General features: G+C 26.0%; 1 protein-coding gene across 4 annotated transcripts; it reads left to right on the plus strand.

Moving 5' to 3' along the window:
• Nucleotides 1–2: 2 nt before the first annotated feature.
• Nucleotides 3–25255, plus strand: LOC129975103 (putative RNA-binding protein Luc7-like 2). Of its 4 annotated transcripts, none has more exons than XM_056088031.1 (9): nt 3–247; nt 3082–3176; nt 12857–12955; nt 13759–13869; nt 15483–15626; nt 16158–16334; nt 18798–18907; nt 19855–20013; nt 25068–25255. In XM_056088031.1, exons 1-9 carry the CDS (start codon nt 187–189, stop codon nt 25138–25140), a joined length of 1029 nt encoding a protein of 342 aa, XP_055944006.1. In that variant the 5' UTR covers nt 3–186; the 3' UTR covers nt 25141–25255. The 4 variants fall into 4 exon arrangements, with proteins under 4 accessions (XP_055944006.1, XP_055944008.1, XP_055944009.1 ...); XM_056088033.1 differs by lacking the exon at nt 3–247 and adding an exon at nt 11811–11863 and having other exon boundaries at nt 25068–25254; XM_056088034.1 differs by lacking the exons at nt 3–247; nt 3082–3176 and adding exons at nt 10542–11082; nt 11811–11863 and having other exon boundaries at nt 25068–25254.
• Nucleotides 25256–26199: the final 944 nt, after the last annotated feature.

Here is a 26199-nt window from a genome sequence, read left to right on the forward strand (position 1 = left end):
TTGGCTACAGCCAATGAATGTGTTTATGATCTGATTTGGGTGAATGTTTGAAAAAAGTGTTGGTTCACACTACATGGATAAAAAATATCATTAGAATTATTTTAAGTCACTTTTTATCACGATCTGTATTAATACTTATCTTCATTGCACTTAAGTAAATTTGAAGCATTGAAAAGCAGCATAAAAATGTCGGCGCACGAACAAATGCGTGCGATGTTGGATCAGTTGATGGGTACCGGACGAGACGGTAATATATCCTTTTTATATTTTCAAATAATGTTCATCTTAATATTTTTAATGATTTGTAAAAACATGGAAGAATAGTGTCAGTAGTAATGAAAATGAAAGTATTTTGTATTTGATATATTGTACCGATAGGGGCCAGGAAACGAAACATATTGGAAGATGCTGACGATTTGTATTTGTATGTTTACATTTTTTACTTCAATATAATATCAGCTGTTTTGGAAAGCTTTCATTATTTTTTATTATGTTTGAATTATCAGCAGCTAAATATCAACTAACTGGTTTTTGCAGAAGAAAAAAAAATTAATATAGAGATTTTAAAACCTAATTTGTTTCCTTTTATGTATTGATAGTAATTAAAATTGTAAAATATGAAGTTGCCCAACTATGCATATATCTATTTGTTAATTTTCTGTACATTTGTTTAGCATTTAATGTATATTTTCATTAATTGCAAAGTAACACAACTGAGATCCGTCAATAATTAAACTATTATTTTTAGATTAAGTTTTTTTTTTCTGAATATTATTGATGCATTAAAAAAAATTTTAAAGTCAGTAGACTTTATCACTTTGTTAAGTGAAATTAAGTAAACTATAGAATTAAGAAAAATTAAATTCGAGCTTCTGTCATAAAAGTTGCTATCTTGTAAATTTTTTATTGACAATTGCTTGATTGGAAGGTAATATTGCTGAATAATGGAAAAAAAAAAGGCTCTAATGTAGATTTGGGTGTCCCTTCGATTGGTGACAAATCTCAGAGATGAAAAACTACTTCTGATTTCCATGATGTTTTGTTTTCATTAACATTACTGTTGGGTAACTGACTGAAAATGACCGATCTTGGTGTAAAAAGAATCGCCAAAAAATCAAGAAGCACTCAATTGTAAATTTTTACCAAAAAAAAAAAAAAAAAATTACTTAACTTGAATACTTGATGAAAAATGCTCTTTTTCTCTCTCCTTCTATATATATATGTGTATGTGTGTCTATAAATATATTTGAGCAGTTGTGTGACCGAATAGAAGACACTTTTAAACTTTGATTTATTTCATTTTGGAGGCATAATTTATATAGATAAAAAGAGTAAGAAATACATCAGTCTATATCATAGCAAAAGAGAGAGAAATTTTTCTCGTCGACCATTTTACTATGTGATTTCTTTGACACATGTAGTTTTAGGAAAGAGAAATTTAGGTATCTTAAAAGAATGTTGTAAAATTTAAAATTTGTTTTCCTTTACTCGGAGCGTGAGAAAATGCTGAAGTGAGCAGTTATATGGAGTGCATGTTAAAAATAATTAAAGAAATGGGAATTGGATCAGGAAATAAGAGAACATTTTCGAATGAAGTTAATATGGGTGGAATTAAGATAAAAATTAGGAAAGTAATTAAAATTTAAATTAGATTAAAAGATATCTGTGCATATAAACAACATCATGGGCATTTGTTGTTAATATATAAATGTAAATTTAACAATAGTATGAATGAAAGAGGTTTTCAATCTGTACATATATTTGAGTCTTCAAAATGGATTTTAAAAATTAGATATAAAATTTGTATATATGCTAAAAAAGTGAAGACTATCTGTTGATTTCATTTTAAATTATATTATTTTGTCATCTTTAAAAATTATTAAATTTTGCCATTGCTAATTTTTTAAATATAAATCTGCACAAGAAAAAACTTTAGGCCATATTATTAATGGAAATCAAAATAGATCTATTGGTTTTGATAAGGAAGGACAGTAGCATATTCATGATTATTTGTAGTAAATGGATACTTTTGTATTAACTGTTTGTTACTGGTGAATATAGTCAAATTTTCAAATCTATTAGTATGCAATGTGTGATGCTTTTTTATGATTAATCATTGGGATGCTGTTAATATGCAGATACCAGTTAAGGGATTTTTTTTTTCTCTAAATTTGTAATTTCCAGTTTAGAATGTTAGATGGAAAGGATATATATATATATATATATATATATATATATATATATATATATATATATATATATATATATATATATATATATATATATAACAGGAAATTTCCAACATGATAAAACAATTTTGTGAGAAATATATATATATAACTTATAAACCTTTTTTCACCACTTTGGTATATATTATCAAAAAATTGCAAATATTTATTTGTTTGTACATTGTCCATATCAAGAATTTGCTTTAATATTAAAAATTCTACATTTAATAAAATCTGTGAATTAATTTTTATATTGACTTGTAAAATGTAATGCTGTCTGTTTATCCCATTGACAGGAAGTTTTATTAGTATCAATCGTATTTACCAAGAAACAATCTAATTAGTTTATACCAATTAGCAAATTTATATTTTAATGACAATCTTGGTGGATGTAATAATATGCTACTTTTATTGTCACATCAGGTTAGGCTGAACTGGGTAAAATGTATTGTTTATAATTGAAAATAATTATTGTTAAAAATTGCCCATTAAAATTTTTAAAAAAAATCTTTGAATTTTTATCTGTTAATAACATTAATTAAAAATATTTTTTACTTAAAAGCTTGTTTCCTTGTCTATAGATGAATTCAAATAACAAGTATGATTTATAAATTACTGCAAGAATTTTTCAATATTCTCTCAAGCTGTAATATGTAAATGCAATTCCTAAGTATATGACAGTTATTTGTGAATTTATAACGATTATTACTTACATTACTATTCAACTGTTTGCTTTAATTCTGAATGTTCTTATATGTCATTTTTTTTATCTGACAGTCTTCATCTAACTTTTCAATTTCTTATGTATTTTTGTCCATGTAGATTTTTTTATTATTATTTTTACATATTTTAGGAGAGAACAACAAATTCAAAGTCCATTTTACTGATCCCCGAGTGTGTAAGAGTTTCTTGCTAAGCTGTTGCCCTCATGACATTCTTGCTGCTACTGTAAGTATTTGAAACCTGTTGGGTATGGGCAGGTTGATGTCACTTATTCCATATCTTGCATTCTGAGTGTTTTTCCAATGCATCACTTTCCATACATTGCTGTTTTTTATTTTTTTCCCCCCGTTAAAACCATGATTCATTGTTTAATGAGCATATTAAACTTTTGAGTGTAAAATTAAATGTTTCTGAAATATTATTTAACATTAGGTTGGAAAGGGGGAAGCAGGGGAGTTAAATGAACATAATTTTATCTGAATAAAAACATCCAAAAAGTCGTATTTAATTTTTTGGAAATCATGTATTTCCTAAATTAATAAAATCCAAATTTGATTTTAAATTTTGAAATTCTTTAAATAATTAAATAGCCATTACTTTCTATTTAATATACATTGAAACTTGTGTATAATAATGCTGCTTATTATAATAAACCTACCAATAATTTCTTCAGACTTGACAGAATTTCTGTTTATTTAATGCATTTTGAATCTTTCTATAATGATAAATTTTGACATGCACTTTGCCTGTAATGTTATAATACAATCTCATCTATATATATAGAAAACAAGAAACTATGATGCAGAAAATATGAGGTTAACTGAAGAATTGTGTGTGTGGTGGTGGTGGGGTACTCGTGATGTTAGTTACCTCTGTGTCTGGCTGGGCATCTTTAAATCATTTATTTTACAGTTAGTATTACTGTGGAGTTGCCAGTTTTCTCGGAGATTTGTTTTTGATGTGTTAAAACTTTAAATTGATGAAAATGTAGTAGAAACATTAGTATTCGAAGAAAAACTTTAAATAGTTTTGGAATTCAATCAAGGTGTGGAACTTTTTAATTAGTAATCTGTCTTTGTTGAAAGAAAAAAATATTGAAGATGACATGGGAAAGAAAAGAAAAATATACAGCAAACAAAAATGTTTTAGATACCATAAGTGATGATATTAATAAAGTTACCATATCATAGCTCCCTGAGGAGAAAATGCAAAGCTTGTTTGTTAATAGACCAATGATTTCTAAAAAAAGCAGGAAAATTTAAGTTCTTTCTTGGCGAAAATTATTTCAAAGCTATTGACAGATGCTTTCTTTTTGAATGATTGTCTTTCCACTTTTCATCTCCCTTTTATGCATGTTTTTTTTTTTTTTTTTGGTTGACTGTGTTTTCTTTTTGAAATTTATTTAAAAATCTTAAATAATCTGAAGTTTGTAAAATATGCTCTTATATCAGTAATTTTTCTTAAAATGAATGAATCTAAATGTGCAATAAAATTAGTTAGCATATCTGCACATTTATGAGCATGTTTTGAACATAAATGTTAAAATTATACAACAATAATCTGTTCATAATGATTTTTTTCTAAGTTTATATAATATCTTTATAAGCAAGTTTATGAAATATATCATCTTTATTTATTATTAATCTTTTGCCTACTGAATTTATTATTTTATTCTTTCTTTTATTTTTAGTAAACTAATAACTTAACTTTCTCACCAAATGGAAAGTAAAGCCCATTTGTATTCTTATATTACTGTGCACAGATTTAGTTGTTTCTAAAATTCTGGGTATTTATTTTTTTTGACAATGAGTTGCTGACTAATTCCTCTTATTTTTTATTTATATTTCTCTTTTTTATACGAAATTATGGGTTGTTCATTTAAGCATGTTTCTTTTCTTCATGTCAAATTAAACAAGTAAAGGCATTAGTTTCTAAATTTCTATTTTTGAAAGTTTATTCTTGCCTTGTAGTTATATTTTGGGATTATTTGTCATATATATATATGTAAAATTGATTATGATGATTTCAGAATATGAGTTATTTATTTGCTTTCAGTTGATATTTATGTCTTGAATTTTTGTAAGCATTTTAAATTCTCATTATTTAGTTTTAGTATATTTATAATACTAGGATTTCAAAAGTTATAAAAATAGAAATGTGTTTTCTTCTCTGTTTTAGAAATCTTCTGAAAAGCAACATGATCTGAGTAATTCTTAAATAATTTAAACTGTTTTAGAGTAGGGTTTTTTTTTAGGCTTAAAGTAATGTTTAAAAAAAAAAGAGTTAGCTTTTTTTTTTATATCTGTTTATAATTTTTGAATAATAACAAAAAATTGTGTTCTTTCAAAAAAAAAGTATTGATCGTAATTAATAAAAAAGCTAAATTATTGTCAAAATGCTTTTGCTAATGACATGAATTGGCTTAATTCTGCTCGAATATGCAGATTTTACTTGGTTATGGTTTTTATATTCATGCTTGTAGAATCATTTAAAATTTTATAAAATTATTTTTCTTTAATGCAAAACATGCAAAAAGGTCACATTTATTTAATACATTTTTTACAGCATTGGCTGTTTATACTTTTCTACATTGTTGAAATATTCTTAATTATTTTGTACTTTCCTTTCAATTGTCATTTTCTTTCTTTCTTTTTTTTTTTTTTTGCATACAGTTTTTGCATATGGAAATAACATTGCATTTCACAATAAAAATGCTTTTATTGCAGTGTTTATTTCTTATTTATGATGGTTAATTGTAGTTTGACCTGTGTTAGTATTAAGGTTCATTTTCTCCTAATCTTGTTCAAATTGTGTATGCTATTCATTATGTTCAAAAATTAATGAAAACATAAAATGCAGGCTATTGAACAACTTATAATTATTAATTCTTAATAGCATCTGGATCACAGATTTTTTGAGAGAAGATGAGTATATTCATGAAAAATATCATGGTTCAGAGGGGGGGGGGGGCATATAGTTTCCAAGTCCATTCTAGGCATGTCTTAGCTTTTAAAATTTATCTGAAATATTTTCAAAAATCATTGTTGGAAAGTTATCCTTTTATAGTAAAATCACTTAAAAATAATTGTAGGGAAAAAAAATTTCAAGGGAGAATATTCTATAATAGGTCAAAAATTTCCTTCAAGTGTAAGTATGGAAAATGATGCATTGTTTTATTTGTCACACAACCATTTTTAAAGCAGTCCTTTTTTAATTTTTTAGAGATAAAATCATTGTTAAATCCAAGTATGGTCTGTATTGTGTACACGTGATAATGGTCTGTACACGTGAGTATCAGATAAAAAAAAAAAAATAGCACATGTTCTTTTCTTTCAGTGACATCTGCAGGTTCAGGCATAGCTGTGAGTCACTTTAAATCTTTAAAAATTTGTTTCTAGCACAGTAGAGCAATAATTATACAAACACATCCACTGAATTTTTGTTTCTAATGTTAATTGATGATTAAAAGTCTTCATTTCCTGACAAATTACATACGGCTTCAATATTAGAATTACTGAAAAATAAATAAAAAGAAATTTGAAGTAGTTATAAAATTTTTGATAAATTGTTGAGCTATCTTCCTTTCACACATTTCTGATTTAATAAAATTTATATATTTCCTATTTATAAAAAGGAATTCTCAAGAGTTCAATCCTGCCCTTTTTATAATGTTGTAATTTATCTTTTGTTTTTAATTTTAATGAAAAGAGAACAAAGAATTATTTTGATATTTAACTTGTTTTGGTTATTAAGTCTTATGCATACATGGACATCATTGATGCTGTAAAATTGCTGCTGTTATATAAGAATTTATAATCTTTGTTAAGGTCTTTTGAGGCAGAACTAATGAGTATTAACAATGTGTATGGATATAAACCTATGCTTAGATATCCTAATTAAAATTTAAAAATGTTGCATTTGTATTGTAATTTAGAACATAACTGAAATGAAATTTCGATACTCCTGTCGGAACCGATTCAAATTTGCCTTTCATGTCAAGTTGTTGAACTATTTATTAAATCTCATTGAATGGCTTTCAATGTGTAAATTTTGAAGAAGAAATTGATACTGTAATTTTATGATAAATTTATTTTAGAACTATATTTTAATGTTATGGTAATTGAAATAATTAGTTCAATCATTATCCTTATTTAATTACAAATACAACAATTTTTCTATTGAAAGATTCTTAAAAAATTACACAAATTTTTCAGTTTCTAAAATGTTTATATGTGCCAGTGGAACTTATTCTAAATCTAAAGCCAAACCAATTTTTTTCGAAGAAATAAAGAACTAAATTTCTTTATTAGTATAGATTAAAAAGTGGCATTTAAAAGATTAATCGTAGAAATGTGACTGTTTTGAAAGTCATTAATTTACATTAAGTCTTTTATACAAATTATTTATGGAAATCTTCCTATATCCCATAAGCATTTTGAAATGTTTGTAAATAAAATTAGGCATTTTTTTTCTTTTTTAAATTTTAATTTAGGATTGTTGTTTTATCTGATGTGTTTGGATATAAACTGCTCTACTGTTCTAGTATTTTAAATTAAAAATTTATAGAGTTACATATCATTTAACGTAGCATTTCTACAAAATATAATTGAATATTTTCATTTTTCATTTCGTTGCTGCAGTGCATTGATTATTTAAACTAAGATACATTTTTTTTTATATGTAAATTTGGATCAATGAAAGGTTTTGGCTTAAGACTTTGTATTTGAAGACTTTATATATTTCATTGTTGAATCTAGTTTAGCATAGATAAGATGAAAGTATGTTTTCTAATTATCATTTAAATACTCAAAATTTTAGTTTTTGGGAGAATGGAGTGGATGAGTATTTTACAAAATAAAACTATCTTATCTAATAAATATCATTTCTATTTTAAAATTTTCTTATTAATCTTCGTATTTGAATCCATTTAAGTATTTTTAGGTTTTTAAAGAAATCTCTTCTGCAGAATTTTGCTAAATGATTAGAAACAGAATTTTACTGTTTAAATAATTATTAGTATGCAAATGTAATATATTGCTCTTCAGATTGTGTTTATAACTGTGCACTAAAGCCTGTATATAAATTATTCGTTTTTATAATTCTAAACCATTAGTTTTTATATTGACTTTTGCCTTCTTTCTCTCTCTCTCTCTCTCTCATTTTTTTTTTTTTTTCCAAGGACTATTATCAAGATATGCACAATGTTTCAAAATATACTCTATATTGACAATTTTGATGATAAATACTATGACTCTTTAGATGTTTGGTTTAAAAAAAGAAAGCATTTTCATGTAAGAAATGGATTCAGTTAGCATGTCTGTTCCGTGTGAATTTTTTTATTTGACAGTCTATAAATTTAAATACTTCTGGTTTTTGGTATTTTTGAAAGAAATATCCAGTTCCTGAAACAAATCCTTTAGCTCACACTATTAAATTTTCCCCCATTTTTACATAGAAAATCTTAAATAAGCTATATATGTTGATTCTGAATTGATTATTCTTATTAGACAAAGAGGTACATAATAGCAAAAGAACACAATTCTATATTGGTTATAAATGCATACATTACATAATGCACATAGAAAGTAAAGAAAATATTACCACTACCTTATAAATATCAGTTTTACAAAGTTATAAACAGTGGATTATGGTAGTAAATATTTGATGTTGCTGTATTCTGTGGTTACAGTAATGCTGTTTATGCAAATGCATAATTATTAATCCTACCATGCTCAGCATTAGAGGCTATCAGCTAATTAATGAAGTTAAGGCGAATTATTGCAATTGCCGGGCTACTTTGCTACTAGTTATTAACAAAGTGTCTGCTATGTTTTGTCTATGCTTGCTACCTATCTTTCTGTTGAAAATCATGTTATTTTGCTCTTCTCTACCTCCTATTAAATTTGGATCTATTCAATTTCATCACATGTATATAAAATTTAAAAACAAATATATGTTGTCAGGTGCTATAACATCAAATCTTTGTAATAAAATTAAACTCATACCTGATATTAAAATTTAAATAATTAAAGTTCAATTTTGGCAACTGCACAGACCAGAAAAGTGATATAGCTTTTGTCTGAAAGAGTTCAATAAAAGTTATATAAAATCAGTGAAATTATCAGTTCTTAGAAACTGGAACTGATTTTGTATGTATTTATTACACTTACAAAAATAGCTCTGTAATATATGTAATGTGACTTCTTATAGTGATCTACTAAAAGGAATAAGTTTGGTGTAGCTCTGAAAAACATAAAATAAGTATCTTTATGTTTTAAATACTTATTAAATAATTTTCCGTAAAATCAGAAGATAATTACTGCAACATGTATTTTGAATCATTGTGCATTTAATGCTGAAGTGCCAGGATGTCTGTGAGACTTTTTTTAGTACTATTTAGCATTTTATGTATTAATGTTTACAGTTCAACCTCATTTAATAAGCATATTTCATTCCTGAATCTTGCTCATAATGCAAAACATTAGTTAAGCAAAACAATTTTTTTCTATAGGAATCTATGTAAAATAGGACAGTGTGTTTCATTCCAGAAAAAATAAAATAAAGATTTACTATGTATAATGTATGCTTTTTTTTTTACAAGAAAGTTATTTAAAGATCTTTGGCTATACTTCAAAATTTGGCAAAAAATATATGCAGCATTATTGTTTAAATGAATTTGTAATGCATATAGCCTTATTAGAATGATGCATCTCGACATACAGTGCAGTAATTTTTGATGTTTCAGCATTTCCCTTATTTTATGGAACGGTGCTCTGTTGAGTCTATTATTTTCTTCTCCTGTAATTTTTATTCTTTTTGTTGTGATATAGAATGTGTCTTCATAAGTTCTTCAGTAATTCTGCCTGTATTTTTCCATTTTATTTGTGCCTTTGCTATCCTTCTCTAGCCCCATAATTGGCCAGAAAGACAATTTTGTCGATTAAGTCTCCTCAGGCAGTTGTTCAAATTCCTTGGAATTTTATTTGGCAGTGATATTCACCCAAAACTTCTATGTGTATATAAGAATTTTCTTCAAACCAAGTCCTAAAAACAGAGTGATGGCAGACAATCTGTTATATGATGTCATTGCCTCCTTATGATTTGTTCTAAGAAATGTCACTTGTTTTAGCAATTATACTTTTACATTTTGTTTTGTTTGTCCTGCAGATCACTTATTGTAAGAGGTACTCATTAAGTGAGGTTTGATTGTACTTGGGAAATATAGGTTGTCAAAGTTTAGAATGTTGTTTATTAATAAAGAATGCTGTGTACCAAGATTTATATCTAATTTTATTGATGCATAATGATACTATGGTATATTGCAGAATATGGGGATATGTTGTTGTTGTTTCTAATGGCACTTGTTATAAACAAGCCCTTTGACTTTAGAAATATGGGGATATAAATGAAATAAGAATTTTATTTATTCAAACTTTTTAAATATACTTATCTAAGGAAATATCAAAGTATTCAATGTGATTGTTAAATTATCTGCCTTCAATTCAATAAAACAAATTACAGTGATGCACTTAGACATCGATTGGCTGTTTTACATTGCATTGTAGGTGTGTATTTTTTTTTTTTTTTTTTTTTTTTTTTTTTCCATATGAATAAAGCTGTACATAGGTAATGGCATTCATAGCATTCATCATTAATGGTGGATTAATCAGTTTTGAAAATTGGATGGTCAAAAGTAGAAAATCTTCCATTAAGATTTTTATTTCTGATGGACTCAGGCTGTTGAAAATAACTGCTGTTTTGGGGAGGAGGCTTAATAGGGAATTTAACATTTTACAAAATGGTAGTTGCTTAGCTCTGATATTAAAAGTTTTTTTGCTTGGGCAAATTAAGAATGTTCAAATGTCTATTTAATTTTGAATATTTCTATATGCAATTAAAAAAAAAGACACGATCATTATAATAATAGTTTTATCTGGCACTTCAGTATAAACTTAAAATATCTTTAGCTTTCTAAACAAGAGTACTAACACCATATTCTTTTTAATTTCTACCTAATAAATAATTTAAAATTTAATTCTTTCTTGCATGTTTTAATAAAGTATTATTGTTCTAAATTGTCGTTTTAGTTTTTTGTTGAATCTGAGATACATTTCTTGGAGGTGGAAATCATGTGAGTTAGTATTCTTTCAAATTGAATGTGATCAGAATAAAATGGATTCCAGATGTAAAAAAAATATTTATGTGTTTCTTCTTGGATTATTTATTTGGTATTATTGGGTTATGTGCTTTCAGATTTTATCATTGGTTTATGGGTTGAAAATTTTTATGGTAAACAAGATCACATCAAAAGCATTATTTTAGATAACTTGCTTTAGATCTAATCCAATTTTTTGCTATCTTGCTTTGGATCATTCTAGTTTGTTCCAATTTTTACCTATATATTTATATCTTTTTTGTTTTTTATTTTTTATTTAGATAAATATTATAAAATTTAACATAATTAGCAAACATGTTAAAAAATGTTTAGCCTTACTGTGTTTGTTTTCTTTAGAGATTTTTTTTTTAATTAGCGTTCTTTGATGTATAATTTTGCTGCAGTTCTTTCCTTTGGTCCTTTTTTTTTAAAAAATTCCCTTTCATTAGGCTTAGCAATTTTGACTTTACCATACACCAGTAAAAAATATATTTGTTGGCAAATAAGGAGCCGGTCAAATAAATTGATAGTTTTAATTTTGAAAAAAAAAAAAAAATGAGCATTGGAAATCATTACCCAAAATGTACTTGATAAAATCTATAAGCACATTGCCCATTGGTATCCTTATTTGAGGCGTACTTTTCTGTCGATGGCAGTATTGTTATTGCATAGTAATGACTGATGCTGTCATTTTTCCCTTGAAGGATTCATCTCAAGTTGAAGATATGTTTGAACCCGTGGGTCAACAAACATCTTGGTAAAAACATGTGCTTTAGTTTATGTTTGTTGAATTTCTTGACAAACATTGTCTCAAATGATTCCTTCAAAGAGAATTGCTTGGTTGTCTTGTGTAGGTCTTTACACTTGTCCTATGTAAAATGGGTGGGGGGGGGTCCTTTTTTAATGTTTTAAGATTCCCAAAAAATTTGTTTGATTGAAAAGAATTGATCTTTAGAAGAAAGAAGAAGGGGAGGGGCAGAATTTTTCATAATTTAGGTGAATTAATGCTATCTGTAGTTTGGATTATTAGTTCACAATTTCCTGCATTAATGAAAAGTGGCCTTATAAATTATATTGGAAACGAAGATAATTAAATCAAATTGAACCATCTGAATGATATAACTTTTATTGTTTCATTGCCCTATCTTAATTCACAACCTAAATTTTTCTGGTTTTGTCATTTTCTCTGCAATAGGTTAAACTTTCTGAGCATAAATAGAATTTAAACTGTTATAATAAATTATTAATAGTTGTTTAGTTCAAAGATTAGTTTATTCAAATTACAATTGAAAAATAGAAACCCGAATAAATTTTAAATACTAAATCACATCAAAAACATTAATATTTTATTTAAATTTTTTATGAGGAAAAATTTGTAAAGGTGAATAGAATTGAAATGAAAAAAAAGTAATGGCATATATTTTTAAAAAAATTATATAAAATTTCTTTCGCTACAAAATGAAATTATATCAAATATAAAAATACTCTGTTGAATTCTTTTTTACATGTGATTTAAAAATATGTTAATGAGTTTTAATTTTATCTTAAAAATAATTGAAAATTATATTCATAAAAGACTATATGGCACACTATTCTTTTGAGCATCTTAATTTTATATATAACAACATTTCAAATATTTCCAACAACTACAATTTGGCCAAGCAAATCTTTTTGGAATCATTATGACAATGTCTAAATGAATGATCTTGATAAGATACATTTTGATCTAGAACTTTTTTTGCCCTCGCAGCGTATGGACCTGGGTGAATGCCCCAAGTTGCATGACCTTGCATTAAGAGCAGACTTTGAAAATGCAGCACAGAAGAAAGACTACTTCTATGATGTTGATGTAAGTAAAAAAGAAAATCCCATGTTAAGCATTACTTATATGTATAAAGTTGTTTATAAAAATATATTAAATTAATACAACTAAGTTTTAAAGAAATTTATAGCATCTACAATCTCATACTTACTGTTATTATATTCTATTTTAACATCATGTCCAACATTTTATTACCTAAGGAATAATTGAGTTCTCCACGTACTTCAATAATTTGGATTGCATTTTTTTTCTTTCTTCTACCTTATTACCGAAGAAGCCATCTTAAACCAAAATGTGAAGTGACAAGCTTTTTTCTCATTTTTAGATATTTTAATTTTTACTAACAAACTATTTTTTTTTTTTTAAAATTGTTTTCGTCATTGTTTATTGTTTATTTTTTAAATTGGCTTTTTTTTTTAATCATGCATTCTGGAATCTTGGAAATGTTTTTTTTTTATTTATTTATATCAGTCTTATATTGAATTGCAATCTCATGATTTAAGATAACTTTTAAAGTTTTTATTTCTTTTATTGTTTGATTTTTAGAGTTAATCATTTTATTTATAATTTAGTTTTAAAAAAATAGTTACAAAATTTTATTTAAAGACTTTTTTAAAGGAATGCAAAAGAATTTTTTTAAAAATAATATGAATTTTTATTTTAAAATCATTGAAAAAATTGTTTTCATCTCATTTTATGTATAAAACAAAGTCTTTCGGTTTACAGATATTTTTAGTATTTTCCTTATATTTTAGAAAAAATTGGTACTGACTGTGATATATTAAAAGAAAGGAAGTTTTATAAAATTTTTATTTCTTTTGTTTGCTTAGGCTATGGAACATCTTCAGAATTTTATCAATGAATGTGACCGGCGTACTGAGCAGGCCAAAAGACGTTTGGCTGAAACACAAGAGGAACTGAGTGCTGAAGTTGCTGCAAAAGTGAGTAACTTGTCATTTATTTAAAAAAAAAAAAATCTAGTTAATTATTTTTATTGATTTTTCTAAATTTTATTGTGTATTATTAAAATATTATTGATTTTTTTCTATCGTACTGCAAGATACAGAATAGTCACTACAAATATTTTACCTGATTTTAAGCATTTCTTAGCCACTTATAACAGCATTTACTTTTTTTTTTTAACTAAGCATATTTTTGATAAATATGTATATATTCAAATTGATTGTACATAAATTCAAAGCAGCAGTTAACTATTGCAAATATTGATGTTATGCTTATTTTTTAAATACAGCAAAATAAATGATATTTTTTCTTTTAAGTGTTTTTTCCCCAGGAAAATAACCAGTATGGTGAGAACGCTTTACTAGAATAGGTTTTGGAAAATAAAAAATATTTTTATTTTACTTTTATTTAATATCCTTTAAAAATTCAGCTTTTGTGTGGTAAATTTCAAAATATGCAGAACGCATACTCCAACATTGCATTTGGGACAAAAATATGTTTCTATTCACCCCCTTTTCTAAACTATTTCTTTTGGGGCAATATACAAAGCAATGCCTTGTCTTCCAGCCAATCATAAGAGGTTGGGTAAAATTCCTAGTTGACCTTTTTTCCCTGGTTTACTTTTCTTTGTATTTTGATCAATTATATCAAATCTAAAATTCAGATGTATTTTCATCCATATTTTTTTTTCTGTAATAAAAGCATTCCAAAGCAATATATCTTAAGGTAGGAAAATACTTTTTTTAATAATATTTATATTTTCTTTTTTCTTAGTGCTGGTGTGATTATTGAGATGCTGTTCCATTCTATCATTACTTCCTGGTATTATTGTACTTTATCCTATATTGACCATTCAGTCATTTTCATATTTCCTTTTAAAATGTTCAAAGTAAGAAAACAGTAATATTAGATGTCCTTAATAACTTGTTATTTTTAGTAATCCTTATATAAAAACCATAAAAGTATTTTATTCCCCCTGCTCAAAAATAAATTTAAAAAAATTATATATCACTTTCACATTTTAACTTCTTTTTCACTTTCTTTCACTTATGTAAATAGAGTGAAAATCCTTTCATTTTGAGAAAATGTTATTATTAGTGTAAAATCATACGAGTTTGTAGATTACTTGCTTGGTATATTTCAAAGTCGTTTATTGAATTGCCATTAGTGAATTATTTAAATATTTTTACTTCATTTAATTTTTTTACAAAAGTTTAGAACAAAATGCCTGTTTTAGATTTACAATATGATAGAAAATATGCTTTTAATTCTCTATGGACTGTCAAAAGTAAATACATTGAATAATTCAAAGTTCTGTTTTTTTTTAATGGCACTTTCATTATTTTTTCAGAATAACCTTTGTATTTTTGAGGAATGCACATCATTTATATAATGACCTTATCAGGACCTTTTTATATATTTTGCTTAAATAGCATTTGTCATTCTATAGAATTATTAGGTATTATATATAATGCCTCGGGAAAGTATGTAATACTTCTCATATTTCATACTTTACCTAAAGGCATCTGTCATTCCATAGAATGCCAGAGTTTCTTACTGTAACAGTAGCATATATATGGATATTTTTCAGTTGCAAAGAGTGCATGAGTTGGCAGAACAGATTGGGAAGCATCTTGCTCAAGCTGAAAAACTGGGAGAAGAAGGTAATGTTGAGGAATCAATGAAGATTATGGAAGAAGTTGAAGAATTCAAGAGGCAGAAGTCACTTGCAGAAGTATGTTCCAATTTTTTTATCCTAATATTGCAGTTGTATAAGTGCTATTAAATCTTCTTTCACCCTGTTATATATTTGATTTATTGTGTTATGTTTTTTTTTTTTTTTTTTTTGTAAAGAATTGAATAATTTTGTTTTTAATCTCTTAGTAATACAAAAAAAATATATAAAATATCATGATTTTATGTTGTTAATTTTAAGCAAATGTACATTGACTATTGATTTGCAATAAAAATGGCCATTTCTCCAGTTTAGTATTCCCTCCCCCCTCCAAAAAATGATTTTATTAAAACAAATTTTTGTAAGGTTTTTTTTAATGATGTGATGGTTTTAATATCAATTGTAAAAATTTATCCTTATTTATTTAACTTGGAAAAGATTTCTTCTAAAGTTGATAATTCTAAATACATAAAGATACCTAAAATTGTAATTGTAATAATTTAAAAAAAAATTATGTAAAGATTTACTGTAACATTATATGATTTTTAGAATTTACCTTTATTGATGTGCAAATTTTGTTCCCTCTTTTAGCAAGAATACCGCAATTCCATGCCAGCCTCTAGTTATCAGCAACAGAAATTACGTGTGTGTGAGGTCTGTTCTGCTTACTTGGGTATCCATGATAATGATCGTCGTCTCGCAGATCACTTTGGAGGAAAACTGCACCTTGGATTTATTGCCATAAGAGAGAAATTAAAAGAACTGAAGGTAAGATACCTTCCTCCTATGAATTTGTACATTTATTTGTATTTGTATCCAAGTAAATCTATCTACTTTTCTTTTTAAAAAAGAACACTTAAAATTTTGTTTATATTTTTAATAATGATTCTCCACATCTTACTTTCGTTTTTTTTATGTGTTTGTCTAGAGATGTTAAAATTAGTGGCGCTTGAATTGAAATGCTGGACTTTCAAAAAGAATTTCTCTAGAAAATGAATGAGATTTTTTTCCTAGTAGTTCAAAAATTCATATGACCCTTTCAGTCATGAAAGATGCTACAGTAGAAAATGAAATATTTTAATTGCAAACATCAATTCTTTTTCTGTGGGAGGGAGAATCAACTTAAGAATATAAAAAAAAAGGGAGAATCAACTATTTTATTTAATATTTTAAATTTCCACCCAGATTGGATATTTGTTTCCATGGAGTGATAAATTTTCATTTCTCAAAGCTATTCAAAATCTTCACCATTAATCTTCAGATTTCCAATTTGACCCAGATGGCCTTGCATACATTCACTGGATGGCTGAAATGCCATGTTTAATTCCTTCCTCCTTTTAAAGAAAATGAAACAGTGTAGAGGAATCTTATCTTTTTGCTTCTTCTCTCGTCACTCTTCATGAATGTCTCCATTAAGTGCCTCTGGGTAGGTACTCAATTTACATTAAGTTTTCTGCTTGCTAACCACAAAATGTTGTTGTTGAACTGCTAGGATATCAGAAAGTTTTAATGTATAAATAAATTAATAAGATATTGTTTGATGATGAGTGACATTTGGATTTAAGCAGTGATGATGGTGAATTCAATATTTTGAATTCTTTCAAAGTTATGTATTTGTCTACTTTGTTAAAATTTATACAAATGCAAATATATATATATATATATATATATATATATATATATATATATATATATATATATATATATATATATATATATATATATATATATATATATATAATGTTAGCTTTTTTTTGTAACAATATAATGTATTTTTCAAAGCTCATTCTTTTCCCTACTAGTGCTTCAAACAGTTTTAATTATGATTACAATGGCATAAATATTCATGCTTTATAAAATGATACAAATCATTATAAATGAATTTTTTGAAAAAAATATATTTTAACAATATAAACTATTTTTCAGAATTCAATTTTTATTCTTACCAGTATTTGAAACAGTTTTAATTATAAATTAAATATTCATATATATTTCATTCTTATGGCTCATTTGAAGTTTATCTTCAATATACTACCTAATCAGAGAACATAATTAAAAAAAAAAGTGCTGTTAAGGGTTTCTATTAATTAGAAAATACAGGCTTTGATTTCTGTATGCATTAAAATTTTATATTTTTTATGGCATTTATATCTTCTGATTAATAACAATTGTGGGCTTGTAAAAAGCATTTGGAGGGAAAAAAAAGTGTTTGATGATTTTGTTACTTTTAAAATTATTGCTTATTAATTAATTTGATTTTGTTATTTTTAGCACTATATATACAATATTTCTAAATAGTAAATGCTAGCTGGCAAGAGGATATCTTTTCCAAGTGAATATTATCTTGTGTTGTCTCTTGTACTACTACTCTGTCATTTTTAATTCTGAAATTTTTTGTAATTCTGGTATTGAAGCAGAAATAATTTTATTTTTTTAAATGTATCTACATTTATCTTAATAAATTTTTGTTTCTTGTATTTTATTCTTTTTTTGATATTAATGACTTTTGAGCAACTACTCTGAAAATGAATTTGTTTATGTTTAAATAAGTCGAAAATTCTCTTAAATTTTAATATGATTCATTGTTTACAGTGAATTATCTAGGTTAATAAACTTAGAAAAGAGAGAGAGAGAGAGAGAAAGAACTTTAAATGATTAAATTTTTATGACACAGCAATAATTTTAAAATGATGTCTGCATGTTCTTTAAAATTCAAAATTATGTTTCTAAATCTTTTTTGGTAAACTACAACTATTTGATTTTTGATGCGCTGTATATGTTATTAACTTATAGAGTGGTAGAAAATTAATTTTTTTTAGAATTATAAAGTGTTCTCATAATTTAGATGTTAGAAACCTGGCATTTCAAGAAATCTCCACAATGTAAATAAACACTTATTTGTGAGTAGAGGGAAGGGATTGCTAATCTTCATTTGTCTTTGCTTTTAGCTGTTTTTGGATTTTTATGGGTTTCAACAAATGGAGGATTTCAAATGGTTAATTAATGTATGCCTATTATTTTGAAAATGTCTAATTTCATATTCTTAATTGAAAAAGTACCTTGTTGACTTAATTTCTATTCAATAATTTTTGTTTTATTATGATATATATTTTCTTTAACAAAATTTTTTCTATTTTTGTATAACCCCAAACTTTAGTTTTGTATTTTGGATATTTTCCTCTTTTATCAGCGTGTTCCTTATTGTGAGATTTATTTCAAAAATTCTTCCAGACAGAGGTAAATGAGAAACGCCAAAAAGGTCGCATGGACAGAGATCGAGACTATTTGAGAGACAGAGATGAAAGAAGCAGACCAGATTCTTCTCGCTCTCGGCGTCACAGGTACTAAGAGAATATAAAAGGACAAACATTAATTGCAAAAAGACTTGTTTATGATATTATTGTATTAGAGCAAATGGTGGAATAAGTAACTTTGAAATGTCAGTAAAGTTGATTTTAGAAGCCAAATGTGAAGGCTAAAGACAAGAAACAAAAAGCAGGAAAGAAAATAAATGAAAATTTGGAAAGAAAGAGGGAAAATTTTTTGCAAAAGAAGCTTTTAAAACTTTTTAATTCACTTAAAACAGAGAAGCTGGTTGTTTTAAATCATGTGTTTTAATTAGCATTTTTAATTATGGATGTTTAAATTTTAAAAGTAACAATTATTATTTGTAACTTTTTGCATTTTAAGTGCATTAGGTAAGCAATTGTTGTTACTGGAATTAATATCTGTAAATTAGTGTTTTATGTGTATCATTATTTGAATAATAAATAAAAATAAAAAAAAAACCATTTTTTTATAAAAAATGTAAGTTTTTGATTAAAACAAATAATTTCTTATGATTTGTTTTAAAAAAAATTTTGAAGTAATTTTTTAACTGTTTTTTTTTTTTTTTTTTAAATCTGTGCTAAAATATATATTATTTCAATATTGCAAGTTTAGTGAGGAAAATTTTTTTAAAGTTTTTGTATCCATCCTGTAAAGAGCAGCTATTCTATTTTATTAAAATTTTGACATTTAACCATCAAATGTAATTACAGCTATAATAAATTTAAAAAGGTTAGTTTTTTAAAATTTAATATTAGTTGCAGTTAATTAAAGACAATGAGTAATAATTTGTTTTATCTTTAATTCCTGTTGAAAAAGTTTGATCTAAATTATTTATTTTGCATTCCAAAATTATATTCAAAATAGAATCTCTAATATTTTAAAAATGATTATAAAATTGATCTTTTCTTTATAATACTTCAAATTATTGCATTGTCTCTTAATTTGAATTTTCCTTCAGGTCCCGTTCATCTTCACGCCATCGCCACAGATCCCGGTCAGATGAGCGCAAGAAACGTAACAAACACCGACATCGCTCATCTTCAAGGGAGCGACATCGTTCCAGAGATCATCATTCCCATCGGAGAGATCGATCACGTGATAAGAAAGAAAAGAAAAGGTGAGAGAATTAATGCTCTTATTTTAACATGTGAATTAATAATAATTTCTTATGCTTGCGAGTAAAAATTCAACTCTGATACCTGATATAAATTCTTTATTTAACCCTCCAAGCGGCAAACCCGGAAAAAGACGGAATCTTTTCTCCCTTCAAAACGGCGGACCCGTCTATAGATGGAAACAAAAACTCCCTTAAAACTGTCACTGCCCATATTTTTACGGGTTCCAGTTTTTCCCTACCCCCAATCTCAAGCTGTGAGAAAATGAGAAGGGAATGTGAGATAAGGAAAAGTGAATCGTTATCAGTGGACGATATGATTGATGTCTTCCTGCTCGCGCCCTTTTAAGCATTTTAAAATCTCGCTTACGTTCTTGAGGCGTTACTTTTGAGATTTTGATAATAATTACGTATCCAAAATGAAATTTAAATAACGAGAATAAAATTAAACATATGAAAATATATACCTGGAATGAATACATGCATAAACGTATTATTATTAATAATTTGAAACATAAGATTTTAAAGCTTTCTAGCATAAGAAAATAGTTAATGTAAAAAATAAATAAAAAATATAAAATTAAAATTTGACAAGTTTCTTTTTTATAGCGTTATTTAAGGATTTTAGAATTGACATTGCTTATGCAACTTTTCTTTTTGAAAATAAGACACTAAACTTATTTACAGAATTTACTTAATGAACAAAACTTTTTCACTTTTAATGAATTTTTTTTTTTTTTTTTTTTTTTTTTTAGTATTCATTAATAAGTGTATTTCAAAACGGGGAGATATATAGAACCAATATATTAAAGTGCGATTTTTCGGAAAGATTAGTATTCGTTACATTAAATCCTTATTTTTATAACGTAATAAACTATATATGAAAATTGAATATTTGTTTCATTCTTTAAACCTTATAGAATTTCACACTCTTTGACGAATTCGAACAAAAATGTAAGCATTGTAGAGATATAAGTTTCATTGTTTTTATATTTTTCCTCTGGTTTTTAATAATATTTTCAAAGTTAATATAAGCACAGTTTTTAAAGGTTCTATTTTTTGTATCGAAATATTAATCTTATTTCACTGCACAATCTTATATATACATTCTGTTTATTTGAAACTGGTTTATATTGACAGTTTTACTCTTAATGCTGAGTAATTTAATCCACGAATTTTAATCCACTTGAAAGTGAGTGAATGTGTGAGTTAAATGTGAGAATTAATAATTTTAAAAATGTTGTCATTATTTTAACTCCTTGATCTAATTTTATCTCATATGTTAGCATTTAAAAAATTTTTAATGCGTACAACTGGCATTTAGAGTATTTTCTTCTCCTGTTTGGTCAGTTCGAGTTCATTGGATGTGATTTTTAACAAACAAGACGGGATATGATCTTTGTTTTATTTTATTTTTCATCACGAGAGTAAAAAAAATTCGGAAACTCCCACTTCCATGTAATTTGAAATTCTTTATTCTTAATAACCTTTAGCCTCACATTTTCATTTTTTAAAAACAGAACTAGTTTGAACAAGGGTGTCAGACATGAAGGTCGCTTGCGAATATTTCTATTAAATTAGCGAATATCTATAATTATAATGAATATGAATGTTCCAGATCCAGGCGATCTCCAGATCAAACTGTTTGACTTAGAGCGAACACATTTCGCCATTAAATAATTAGAAAACTGTTAATGTTCACCTAGAGAGGAAATTTTCAAAATTTTAATTAAAACTTCTGTTAATTAAAAATTATTTAAAATTTTACCATTTATCAGCGATAAAAGACGAAATTATTCTAATATAATTTATACAATGTGTCATTTATACATTTGAATGTATCACCAAGAAAATTCATTCTTTGAGGTAAAATTAAGATCTTGAACTTTTAGTGTCTTATTTATTGAGATGCTAATTATGGAGCATTCTCTTCAGCCACATGGTTTATTTGTATTTCAGTAAAGAAATTTTTACCCCTTTGCTTTTAGCTTAGATCTTTTTAACCTTTTAACTAAATCATCATCAATGGGTAAAAAGCCGGAATGAAATATAAGGATAACAATGAAAACGTTTAGTTTCAATTCAAAAATAAAATATATTTTTAAAATATGCTAAAATATTTTTAATTTAATTAAAAGTGAGGAAAAAAAATTGAATTCACAATTAATGTACAAATTATATTTCTACTGTGATATTTTTGAATGAACTTTAAAATTTTAATAATTTTTATTAACCCTTTAAAGAGCCTTTTTTTCTTAGTTATGTTGGAGTAAAATGTTTTTAAAATTAAGATTGGACTAGGAAAAGTAATTCATTCAACTTATTAGATCAATTTAATCTGATTTATTAATTAATTTTTCCAATTAATAACTAAGAAATAAATCAAGACACTTCATTTTATTTGAGATAAACAATTGAAACCTCTAACCTACAATTGAAACCTTATTGAAAAATTCGTAAGAATTTATGCCAACTTACATAATTTTATTCAAAAATTGTTGAATTTGGTGATGAGCATACTTCCCTTGTTCCTTGAAAGGGTTAATTAAAATTTTAAAGAAATGATTCCCACTGTCCAAAGTATGTAGGTGCAGATTTTGGTAATTCTGTTTCAAATTGTCTGGTCTGAAAAGTACCAATACAACCAGACAAATAATGACACACACACTTGTCCATCTTTATTATTAACTTAGACGAATGTTTGTGCGTGGCGTCTATTAGAGCTTCCATATATATCTTAGTGGAATATGCATCTTAGAAAATGAAAATGTGTAAAATGCTTTTTTTTTTTTTTAGTTTTTTTTTTTCTGAAAATTTTTAAAAATTATGAATTAAAAATAAAATGAGATTTTGAAGTGTATTCCATCATAACTTTCAAAATTATTACAGAATAAGAAGGAAGTTTTGGAAATTTTTATTGAATAAGAGATATGAGAAATCATCTGAGTCATTTCAAAAATTAAAAAGAAATATTCAGTATATACATAAAACTTTATTGCTGAAGGATTCTATTCCCTGTATTTAGAAATTTAATAAGCCTGATTGGTTTCAACAAAACAGGTTTTGCATTAATTGAAGTTTATTCACTCCTGTTTTAAATTAAGGAATTACTGTCAAGGAGCTGACAGAAAATTAAAAAAATCTGCAATACAGAATGGTACAATGAGTCTGCAATAGTATGAATTATATGACTATCAAAATTTGAAATTTCAAGATGTTTTGCTGAAGAAAACATTTAATTAAAAATTTTATATTGGCTAGTAACCTCGATGTAACACATGTGCTGATCACCGAAAGCAATAAATAATGTAAAAGTAATAAGTAAAAAAGATCAATGCAATTGTATTTGCAAAGCTTTTAAATTCAGATTTTTCTTTTTAATGATTCGTTTACCCCACGGTTTGTTGTTATCCGATTGCAAAGTAGTAAGAGCTTTGATTCTAACCCGAAAAACTTAAAATTAAGATTTTTCAAAAATTGTAATTTATTTTAAAACAGTACTTAATATTCTGTAGGAACTTGATTTGAAGGTATTCAAAAAATTCCAGTTGCAAATGGTTAATTATGAGTCTAAATAATCTGTATTATTTGAGTCATTTTTCCAGGCCAAATTTGTATCATGAATATTGCAAAGAAATATTTTGACAATTATTTTTATTTGTTACAGTCATAAGGCGCATCGACCAGTTATTTCAGCATTACTGAATAACTGGCCAATTAGCTTTGCCAATTAAATATTGTAAAGTATATTTAATTATAAAATTTTAATCATGCAGATAAATACTGAAAATCGATATATTTGAAAGTGAAACATTGCATGAAATTCCCTAATTACACAATTATTTTTTTGAATACTGAAGAAACAAAGTTATAACGTAGTGTTACTTATCGCAATTAATGTTTTAAACACACATTTTAAAATATTAAAATAAATTGGCAATGCGCTGAAAGGATTTTTTTAAAAAATTAAATCACTTGCAGGTAATGTCGAAAAATAATTTCACAGTACTACGGATTAAAATAATTTGCGAAACATATTGCAATGAAAAATATATTAGACGAGGACTTTCAATTTATAAAAACTAGACTAGTATCAAAATAAACGTGATGATAACTTATTCCTAACATAAATTTTATGTATTGTTTTATAAAATAATCGAAAAACCTCTAAAAAAAACCAATCACATTTTCGCATTTTCAATCGATGTTATTGTCAATCTCTTCCTAAGTACTGAAAGAAAAATGCTCTTAGAAATCGAAAGACTACGATAAAAAACACCTGCTACTCACAGCATGAAATTTGCTAATCACTTCCCACCTGCAGCGCTGAACTGACCGCAATAGGGGAAAGCAATCCTTTTGACCAAACCGCGACATTTTTAAGGTTGAACCTGTTATTCCGGCGTGCCGCTTTCGGTAAGGATAGCAATCTGAAAGCCGCCGCCAGGAGGGTTAAAATATTGTAATGAAAAAGTAAGAAACTATCCTAAGGCTTTAAAAAAGTTAATAAATATCAATGTCCAAAAGTGTTGAAAAATTAGATTTTTTCACATTGTAACTTAATTAAACCATATTAATTGTTTTCTTATCATGAAGAAAATTTGTGTTCAAAAAAAGTGGCTGATACAGAATGTTAAGTTCAATTTTCTAGAAAAGAAGATTAGAGAAGCATGAATTGGATAATGTTATTTAATAATAACTGCATTTAGAATATTTATTCTCTGTTGTGAATTTTTTTAAACAATTTTCTTCAGTAGTTTCTTTAGGATTCAATAACTGTCATAAAACTTCATGATTAGTTATCTGAATTAATTAATAATTGAAAAATAACTGGAACTGCAAAAATTGATTTGTATATCATATATTGTAGATAGCATTCAATCACAGTGTATGAAAGATAAATATAATTACTGAATGTTCTCTGTTGTTTTTGTTTATACATTGATCTATTGGGATCATTAAATAAAATATGCAAACCTATTTACTTATTTGTAATTTATTAAAATGTCTTTTTTGAAATAGAACAGCTTTCTTATCATTCATTTTTTTAAATCTAGAAGCCGCTCCAGAGATCATAGACGTTCACATTCAACAGGAAATGAGAAACCAGAGAACAACCACGAAATCTAATGTTTTTAAAACTTTGTATTTTACTTTTCTGGTAGTTTTGTTCATAAAGTAAGTGTCTGTACTGTTTTGTGTATAAGAAAAATATTTGAAGGGAGGAAAAAAAAATGCTTTTCTTATTTTTCTGCTTTGAATTGTATATTTCTTTAAATAACTATGAATTGAGTAAGAATCTTAATAGTAATTCTGAAGGTTCAATTATATATGCGTAAGAAATATGAAAATCTTTAATTTTATCAAATGTAAAATATTAGTCGATCTTTTTTTAGTTTAAATTGAAACATTAACTAAGATTTAAATAAATTTTAGTTAACATAAGGTCCCACTCTTACTGAAAGGGGGGAAAAAATTCAAGAATCATAAAATTAAATTGTTTGGACAAAAAATTAAATACAAATGATAAATTTAAATCAAATATTTTCACCATTAGCATCCAAATATAAAATTACTTACTTACTTACCATGTCAAGATATTTAGGTAAAAAACAGTAAGTACACCTGTTATCTGCTCATCTTGTAATTAATAAGTTAGAATTTTAAGTACTGCAACTATGTGTGACATTTCTAAAATATTTAATTGCATTAGATTCTATGCTACTACTGTTAGATGCTAATTTCACACAAATTACTACAGATGTTCACATTTTAAGTGAAACTAAATTCATATATATATATATATTAATTACACAAGTTTCTAAACTTTATTTTGATTTGAGCAATAGAATGAAAAGAAAAGGATGACATATATAAATCAATATCTTTTATATGCACTTAAATAAATTGCAAACATGCCATTGAAATATATTGTGTACTTGTTAAATTGGGCTATTAGTCAATTCCTAAACTATTTGATTCTGTTATGCATTGAAAACTCTATTCTTCTTTTCTTTTGAACTACTTTGTTCGTAGATTACTGTGCTGCAGAAAATGTCTTTAGATTTCGTGCTTTTTAGCTTTTAAATCATTTAATTATTTCATAATTCTCTTCCTTTTCAACATTTTGAAACTGAAACTTACCTCTTCCATTGTCTGTATATAAATCCAAAAATTTTGCAACATATA

This window comes from Argiope bruennichi, chromosome 7 (genome assembly GCF_947563725.1).
Source record: "Argiope bruennichi chromosome 7, qqArgBrue1.1, whole genome shotgun sequence".
Lineage (NCBI taxonomy): Eukaryota > Metazoa > Arthropoda > Arachnida > Araneae > Araneidae > Argiope > Argiope bruennichi.